Raw genomic sequence first — 10,190 nt, 5'->3', positions numbered from 1 at the left:
AAAGGGGTCTTGGTGTAGTTGTTGATCAGTCTCTTAAGTTATCCAAGCATTGTGCTGTTGCTAGTGGTAGGGAAAACAGGACTTAAGGTTGTATCTACAGAAATATTCAATGCATGTCTAAAGAGGCTATAATTTCATTGTATAGGTCATTGGTTAGGCCACATTTGGAGTATTGTGTTTAGTCTTGAGCTCTTTACCTTAGGAAGAACATTGAATTATTGGAAAGGGTTCAGAGAAGGGTTCCTAGAATGGTTCCTGGGATAGAGGAATTATCATACGAGGAGAGATTAAGATCTCTGAAATAGTTTTCTCTTGAAAAACGAAGAGTTAAAGAGGATCTGATGAAGGAGTTTAAGATTGTTATGGGAATTGATAGTGTTGATGCATCATCTTTTTTTCATACTTAATGGTGAGAATGGTAGGACTAGGGAACACAAATATAAATTTTGAAAGGGTAAAAGTCACGTTCAGCTAAGACAGTTTTAATTTTCTAAGAGGGTGGTTGGCCTTTGGAATGGGTTGCCTTCGGATGTAACAATAAATTTAGCAGCCCAGTGACAGAGTGGTATATCTGCGGACTTACAACGCCTGAAACCGGCTTTCGATACCCGTGGTAGGCAGAGCCCAGATAGCCCATTGTGTGGTTTTATGTTTAATTACAACCAAACAATAAATTTAAATGTGTTTAAGAGAAAGCTTGATAACTACATGAATTATAAAGGTTGGCTTTGAGTTGTTTTTTGTTGTTGTTTGTTTTTATTTAATAGTTTTAGTTTAGTTAAGAAGAAGGGATAGTCGAGATGGACCAATAGGTCTCTTGTTGTCCCTAAACATTGTTATATAGGGCAATATTATTCAGAGAAAATCATATTTATTGTATTTTTGTCCATTTGTTGTAGCAATATATATATATTAATAATTTTAATAATATTTTAATTGGTATTTTTTGATAATATTTGTAACAAATCTAAGAGACCCTAAAATGATTCCAATGATTACATACTTTGGCCAGTACATGAAAATGTTGTTATTTGTGTTAAAAGTTAATAACATTAGCTTTTGACATAAAACATTAACCATTTTCACTTACAAGTCTTACAGGATTCTGAACTTCAAACGTTTTCAAATAAACGTAAATACGTGCCCATTATAGCATTCATGTAAAAAAAAACAAAAAAAACAATTATGAAATGGAAGTGCTTGGTGATTATAAATAAAGGCCCATTTCTTAGATTATGATATCTTCAAAACTAGCTTGTCTAGGTAAATTATATTTCATTATAGGATCATAAGCTTTGTTCAGAAAAGTCTGGGCTTGAACCAAATGATTGGTAATAGAAATTAATATTTTTAAAACGAATACAGAACACTGAAGACGTTTAAGTCTAGATAAGATTTTATATAATAATGCCTTTCATAAAAGACAAAGACGACCAAATGTTGATAGATATTTGTCTGATTTTTTAGATTATAATCCATTTTTATATTATTGTAATGTTAAAATAATAAATAATATCAATAATTATTATATTACTTGGACTGTACAAAGAGCATATGTTAATGTAAATTACAATCAAAATTAAAAGCTGATGGTCAACTAGAACCTAAAAAAAAGATAATATTTCAAATGTTACTTTAGTCAGATGACTGAATTATACCATCAAAAAACGTAAAAACTTATTCTAACACTAAGAAACATGATTCTTTGGTTCCTTTACTGTCGCACAGCTTTAATATCGTGTATGTAAAAGTAACATTACAGACATGAAAGGAGAGTCGTTTATTATTAAGGCTGCGCGTAGCCTAGTTGCTAGCATGCCCGGACTTTGAACCCGAAAGTTGATGATTCGTGCATGTCGCAGCAAAAACGCTCTCCGTAGGTCGGGTCGGTGGCTGTGCTACAAGAAAGACAGTTAAATTTCACTATTTGGTCAGGCAATAATGGCCCAAGATTTAGTGGTGGATGCTGTTGACTATCTGCCCTCCTCCCGGCGGATCATCGGTAAGTTGACGGATTTATAACGCTAATATCCGGGGTTTAATACCCCGTGGCGAACAGAACGCAAATAGCTCATTGTTTAGCTTTTGGATTAAGACAAACAACCAAAGCATTTCCTCATGTCTATCAGCTCAAAATTAGGAAAGGTTATGTGTAAACATCCCTTTATGAGCCTTATGCAAAAATCATAAAACACAAACATTTACTATTGCGAAGAACATGCTGAAAACACAACAACGCTTTGCTATATCTAAAAATGTTCTGGTAATATCAACCAGAAAAAAAATATAAAAAACGTTGGAAAATTCTGGGGAATGTAAACCAATGCGCTCGACAACTGCAGTTGTATAACTCATGCTATTAAACAAGAGACAGACTTGATATCTAGAATCGAAACATTCTCATACAATGTTTCTTCAAGTATTAACTGTAAAATCTCTGCAAAAACTACTTTTATTGTCGGATGTTTAATTTCTTAAAAATTTTTCCCGCTTAAAGATTGATTGATATTGACAGTTTGAACGTTACGTGAACGTATTTTTCTATCAATCACTTTCAGTGAGTTGGGCGTTTATAGATGAAGGAAGGACAAAAACAACAACAGGATATATATCTAAACGTATCTGTGATGAAACAATGTAACGTATTGAAAAGTATTTAATCCACTAGATAAATCCAGTTCAATAACTTCTATTTCAACTTACGAGGAGTTAAGATAATAAGTTAGTGATGTGATTTAGACAAAACTTGGTTATAGATATTGCACAACGTCTGACACACTTTACCAGACAACGGCGTCACTGTGCCCCTGTAGGGTGATATGACCGTCTTGATGGCGCTCCCCAAGGGAAAAAAATTAATAAAACACATTATTTTTCTAAAGTCAATAGGATTAAGTCGAAATACAGAGTTGAACAATCGCCGCATATAGGTGCTCCGACACTCTTGTTTCTTATGGTGTGAATTTAAAAATAGTAATTTCAGTGTATAATTTAGTGATTTAGGTATTACCCATTTTTACGAAACAAAAATATATTTGCTTACATTAATACATGCAGCGAAATGAGTTACTTTAGCTAGGTGATTTCAAGTTAAATACAAACTCTTTAGATTTTATGGTTTGGAGAGCCAGAAGTAGAATACTTAACCTAACCAAATGACCCGGCATGGCCAAAGGTTAAAGCACTCGACTCGCAATCTGAGGGTCGCGGGTTCGAATCTCCGTCCCACTAAACATGCTCACCCTTTCAGCCGTGGGGGCGTTATAATGTAACGGTCGATCCCACTATTCGTTAGTAAAAGAGTAGCCCAAGAGTTGGCGGTGGGTGGTGATGACTAGCTGCCCTCCCTCTTGTCTTACACTGCTAAATTAGGGACGGCAAGCGCAGATAGCCCTCGTGTAGCTTTGCGCGAAATTCAAAAACAAACAAACCTAACCAAATAATAATTTCAAGGGATTTTCGTGAAAAACAATTATCACAAAACTTAGAACCTTTGATGTTCCTATATTTTATCCTTATTAGATATCTTGATTACTTCATAACCTTAGTTTCTATAGGTTTTTAAATACTATACGATCACATGTAAAATAAGTTCACCCTGACATTGAGGTAACCGTATTAAGCAAAGTGTTTAAAGCATATCTTGAAGTCACGAAAAACAAAATTGTTCGTGATAACCGTATGGTTACTAATGAAATGGGCAACTAAATTATTGTTTCTTGTATTCTCTTTAAAATAAATCGGATATTAAAAAATAAGACGATGCGTGTATTTATTATAATAAAACCTCTACTACATGTTTTATTTCCAGTGTATTTAATATGACAACGTTCTCTCTAATGAATGGCTTAGACGAATAACATTTATTCCCCGAATAGGTATCAGGTTCAAATTATCGGTAGCTTTCAATTACTGCTAAAATTAACATTTGCTATATGTACCTGTGTATTGTAAGGTAATAAGTCGTTTTATGAAGAAAAATACCAAAAACTAACATCCTGGTTTAGCTACAACACGTGGAGATTTGAGGTCTATCATGTATAAGATGAAACGGAAATGTATTATCTATCTGGTAAACGTTTGGAAGATTTAAAAACAATCTTTTATGGATGAAATCTGTAAAAACGCTTGGTTTTGTCATATCTATATATCAGCGTTTCGGACATATCATTTGTACAATATTTTTATGTAATGGAAATACATGTTATCTCGTATTTTGCTGAAAAACTAATAATTTTTCAAGTGCCAATTTAAATAGTATAATATTTCCATGTTTTTAATAATCATGTGGTTACATTTATTAAAGATACCTGTGAGATGTATATTACCCGCTTATAAAACTAAAAGTTAGTATTTTTTTATATTTCAGAAACTTAAAAAAGATGTGTGCCAAAAGAATGTCAACCTCAGATGTTCCTCAGAAAAAAAAAATTATTCCAGGATAAAGTCTGATATCTAAACTATGTTGCCTAAAAGGTAGTCAGTTAACACAGACTAACAATATGGATATTGAAGCAGGATACGGGTACACCAGTATCCAAAAATCAATGTACAATATGAACAAATCAACTATTGAAAATGGCTCTCAAGCAGTAAGAGCTGAAGGGCAATTACGTATGGAAGAAAAGAAATTTCTATTGGTTGTTGAAAGAGGAGATGTTGCATCAGTTAGAAGGTATATTATTCTGTAATCATAGTTAAGCTGAAAATCTTGTATAGTGGTTTGAGGACTAAATAGCCGTAAATGCACTCAAAACATACTACATTCAATGTGATAGATGATACATACACGTGATGTGTTAGCGTTTTACGATATACTGATGAAACAAACAAACAAATAATTTACACCGTAACGATAGAATTTTATGAGTAGCAATCTACTATACTAGTGTTTACGTGTTCCACACGTAAAGTATATTCTGTTCTTTAATATTACTTTCATATACAGCACTGGTTAGAGTGTTTAATATATATGTATTTGTTATTATATTTTCATTATAGAGATTAATTTCCATTTTGTTAGCTTAATAAATGGATTTAGGACTAATCTTAATCTCCTATACTGGCTGTACCTCGTGATATGTTATTAAGTTTATAACCGAAAATATCGATAACAATGCATTCTAATAAGTAGGAAAGTAAGAGCAACACATTTGACCAACTATACTCATTTTTGAGTTGAGTTTTAGTTATGATCCATGTAGGTAGCGTAATCAGAAGTTAATATTAATCATGATCGATAACTATGTCTGTATTCCAGATTAAATGATACAGTAATTTATCAATACTACATTTCTTAAAATGCTTTGATGATCAAAAACTTTCAAACGAACCAAATCTAATTTGAATTTTCGAGAGTGAATTATGATTTAAATTAATGACACTCTCTCGAGAGCGTTAATGAATTTATCAACACTATAATAAATTGTACTGGAAAATGTTTTTGATGAGCACTATTGTACATTTTGAACAAAATTACTTAAAGAAATTCTTAAATATTAATACCCCATTAAATTAATTGAATAAAATTAAGAATTGTGAAATAGCATCCTAAGCTGATCGCATTTTTTTTTAGGTACTTGCAAACAGCAAAGGAAACTGGGAATATTGACTTTAACTGCGTTGATCCTCTGGGTCGATCAGCCTTACTAATGGCTATAGAAAACGAGAACCTGGAAATGGTGGAATTACTGCTAGAGTTCAAAGTTGAAACAAAAGATGGTTTATTACATGCTATTAGTGAGGAGTACGTGGAAGCTGTGGAACTGCTGCTAGACCATGAAGATGCGACACATACACCTGGGGAACCACATGTAAGATACAAATTCGAAAACTACATAATTCATTTTGTTGTATTTAATACTATTTCTTACGCGCTGGAACGTAATTTTGGCAAGTGTATATTAATTTGCTCTAAATTCTAAATTGAGGTACAGTGCACTTCATTTCCAAAAGTTCAGTCATATATATATATATATATATGTATATATAAAATATGCCACTTGGCTTTCTTGTGAGGCCTCATAATTTTATATTTATTATTTCATCAAGTGAATGAAATTTTTGAGTCCTCATTTATTTTCCAAGAGATTATAATGCTTGTTTTTTAGGGTTTGTGGTAGTTAATGTTGTGAGATTAGTGAATTATAATAACACCAAAAAAAAATACTTATATATTCCTTCTACAAATAAAATTGACTTAAACTCTATATTCGTATTATATTGTTTTTAACTAACAAATCGATCCTATTAGCTGTAGGGTATGTTTACCTGAAATAAATAGAGCAAATTTCAAGTGTTTTTCTTGGATATTTAAAAGAGTGTAACACCTGTCTTGTTTTGCAAAGGAAAACCTGTGGCTCATTACTTATCTAACCAATAGATCGTGCTTACTGAACATATCATTATAATGTTTCTTTAAGATAATACGAAAAAGATTATTACATTTTGACTAACCCTGAAAAAGAAGAATCGTTGTCAAAACCTACATATAACGAAACATTTGTAGACAAAACAGAAACTTTTTAATTCTGTTAAAAACTTATTTACGAGAAAAATATGCTGACACTTAGACAGATTATGAAACTTGAACGTTTTATTTTAAAAAAAATAGTTTCATATCTAAATTGGCAGAATAAGAATAACGAATTATACTATTTTTTTTCTAATTTACTGCTAAATATGAAATTGAAACGTATAGTTTGTAATTGTTTGTAAAATACTCGAACGCTAAAACAAATCCAATATAACATGATTCACATGCAAATAGGCTTTACAAAAATTCTCTAAACAAAATGCAGAATATTCAGAATACTTACAAAGAAATATAGTTTTTCTTAGGGGATTGGGTATGACCTAGTGGCTAGTGGGCCGCACTGTCACACAGAAGGTCAGTTGCCACAGAATTCTACTCTTTTACCAACAAATAGTGAGAGTGACCGTACCATATAACACCCCTACGGCTGAAAGGGCGAGCATCTTTGGTGGGACGGGGATTCAAATCCGCGACCCTTAGATTGCGAGTCAAGCACCCTATTTACCTGGCCTATACAAGAAAGAAATCTTGTTTTCGTTTGTTTCAGGTATTCGCTTATAGCTATTCAAGAGCTTTTCGCAATAGCTGTTCATAATGTTGAACTGAGAGACTAGATAGAGAAAGGCAGCTTTTTCATTGCCTCCTACCACCAATTCTGGGGCTATTCTAATTGCATAGTAGGATTTGACCGTTATTTTTATAACGCACTATGGTCCCTAACTGCGAAACGCAAGTGAAATGCATTTGCGAAAATAAAGAAAATCACACTTTTTTTTTTAATTGACTGTTAATCGTAGTGTTCATGGTTCTTGTAACGTCACCCTGAAAACGAATTACGCACTTTGGGCCCGTTGGCGCGATAGCGCTATAAGAATGAAGGTAAAATTCTACTATTCGGCAGTGGGTATTGTTGTCTAGCTGACTTTCCTATAATCGATCAGTTAAGAGTTAGGGATGGCTAAGTGCAGAGCACTCTCTGTGTAGCTTTGCTCGATCTTTTAAAACAAACAAATATTCCTTTGTTAGACGTAATTTCAGTTTTGATTTTCAGCTTAATCTCTTACATACTAAGAATAATATCGCCAATATTGTATATATCTTTTCTGAAAATGTATTTACAAGAATAACTATATGAAGTCAACCTGGGTAAAACCTGTTTATGATCAGATGAAAGCACAGATCCTACCAAATCAATAATATGGAATACTCCAAGACTTATGGATATAAGGACGCATCTAAATCAGAATTTGAATGTTCAGAGAGTGGAATAATAATTTTTATGACACAGTGTAATTTTACTTGACTATGAAGGCGTAAATATTACGATTTTATTGTGCAAAACTGTATTAGGTTGATAGTGAAGAAAAGATCGGAATTCAAAACAATCAGGTATGCACAAAGTAAATATATAACATCAGTATTTCGACAAATAGAATAACGTATTACTCTATATCAGTGGTTCTCAACCTCTTTGATTGGTTTGGTTTGTTTTGAATTTCGAGCAAAGCTACACGAGGACTATCTGCGCTAGCAGTCTCTAATTTAGCAATGAAAGACTAGAGGGAAGGCAGCTAGTCATCACCACCCACGGCCAATTCTTGGGAGAACTCTGAAGGGTTTGTTACGTCTGTTCTAATTACACCCTTGTGGTTCACGACAAGGTATAATGCAAAGCCTTCCAAAGATATACAAAATTGATCATCCCTCGGGACGTATCATGTTGGCAACTGGATCATTTAGTTGTAAGCTTACGAAATGTTTAGTTGTTTGTAAACCACTAACAAACAATTAGTTTGAAGTCCTTGAATCATTTTGATTTCCTAGTGATATGTAATTAGGGACATAATTTATCCAAATCCTTCTAATTATACTACTTGAATTATCCATTAGTTCATTAACTGACAGGTTCTTTCCATTCATGGAACCGAGGAAAGATTTAAACATGATAAGAGTACCGTTTGTTTGTTTTGTTGAATTTTGCGCAAAACTACTCGAGGGCTGTCTGCACTAGCCGTCCCTAATTTTGAAATAATAATCCACAAGGAAGACAGCTAGCCAACACTATCTACCGCCAGCTCTTGGGCTACTCTTTATCAAAGAACAATGGAATTGGCATTCACATTATAATGTTCCCACGGCTGAAAGGGTGAGCATGTAAAGGGACAGGTTTTTGACCCTATGACCCGCAGGCTACAAGTTGAGCACCCTAACCACCAGGCCGTGTCCAGGCCTTTTGGTATTTTGAAACATTCCGCCAGACTTGTATTTTTCTTTTTCTTCTCTGTCTAATTTCACCTACAGTTATTTTAATTAAATGAGAAGAAGTAACCAAACAGAATCATAAAGTTTCTCACTTTTACCAGTCGAAACATCGACAAAAACACAACCAACTGATATTATAGTTTTAAAACGAATGCACTATTGCCTAAAGAAGTGTTATATCATCAGCTTTTCAACAATCGTTTATCGATATATTCAACTCGTGCGAACTCGATAATGAATTCCAAATAAGGATTAGGTCATTTTAGTACTACTCTAGTAATAAATATATATCTCAGAGCAGTTGGTAAAGCGCCATCCTGCGGTCAAGAACACACACAACCTTGTTTACCATTTAAGGCCGTAAGACATTATTGTGTTAATTACCCGTTATTATAAGTCATGAACTTCATTCATTACTTAGAAGCCAGGTATAAAATGATGACACCATGAAACGCGTGCGTTTTCTTCCTATTTTTGAAACCTTCGTAGTTATAAGCTTGTTTTAACTTATGCATTTCAAAATGCTAAAATAGAAACATTTTCCATCTATGTTTGTTGTAGACAGAAAGAAAAGAATTACAATATTCTTACTTATATACATTTATATTATTTCACCACTTTTATATATAACCGCTTGTTTGGTGGCTTTGTTTGTAATTAAGCACAAAGCTACACAATGGGCTATCTGTGCAATGGGTATCGAAACCCGGATTCTAGCGTTGTAAGTCCACAGACATACCGCTGTGCCACTGGGGGGCATTGTTTGGTAGAAAACGTAATGTAATCAGAAATCCTTTAATTTGATTATCAATTATTCATACGAATTATTCAGTTATTTATACTACTGTATAAAGAGATCGATTAGAGTTTCATTGCCATAATTTATCCTCTTTATCCCATTTATATATATATGAGTTAATAAAATCATCGGTCTATTTGACATTCATACACATGTTCACTAGAACCACAAAACAGTTTGTTTCTTTTTTAAAATAAGAGGCTATAGTTGGGTAAGTGTCCATCAATAATAAATCAATAAATTTCCTCATCTAAAAGCATACTTAGCTTTACGACGTTTTTTCAAACATACATTGTTACTACAAAACATAAGATTATCATGTCGTTTTTGGAAGTGATCATTTGTCAGATTAATAAACTATTTCTTTAAGCCTGAATACAAACTTATGAAATTAGTAAACAATTTCTTTTATTGTTACATTTCTTATAAGTCGGAATAAAAATTTTCATTACTTATATCTTATAGTTTTAAGAAAGTCATCCAGTCAGCAGGTTTGTTTGCTTCTAAATCTTCTTCTAAGGCTACACTGTACGTAACTTGACTAAAATGCTGACCTATCACTGTTTTTTTAAAGAGGAAGTACGATAGGGTTAT

General features: G+C 33.1%; 1 protein-coding gene across 2 annotated transcripts in view; it reads left to right on the top strand.

The window, feature by feature from the left end:
* LOC106474963 (transient receptor potential-gamma protein-like) overlaps positions 1–10,190 on the top strand; it is a 203,618-nt gene that overhangs the window by 144,404 nt on the left and 49,024 nt on the right. For both annotated transcript variants that reach the window (XM_013935697.2, XM_022380565.1), the window contains exons 2-3: positions 4,370–4,675; positions 5,576–5,813. In XM_013935697.2, the coding sequence (XP_013791151.2) occupies positions 4,503–4,675; positions 5,576–5,813 (411 nt within the window). In that variant the 5' untranslated portion in view covers positions 4,370–4,502. The remainder of the gene's footprint in view (positions 1–4,369; positions 4,676–5,575; positions 5,814–10,190) is intronic.

The sequence above is a fragment of the Limulus polyphemus genome, unplaced genomic scaffold (genome assembly GCF_000517525.1).
Source record: "Limulus polyphemus unplaced genomic scaffold, Limulus_polyphemus-2.1.2 Scaffold6, whole genome shotgun sequence".
NCBI lineage: Eukaryota > Metazoa > Arthropoda > Merostomata > Xiphosura > Limulidae > Limulus > Limulus polyphemus.
This window is presented reverse-complemented; position numbering and strand designations above follow the sequence as displayed.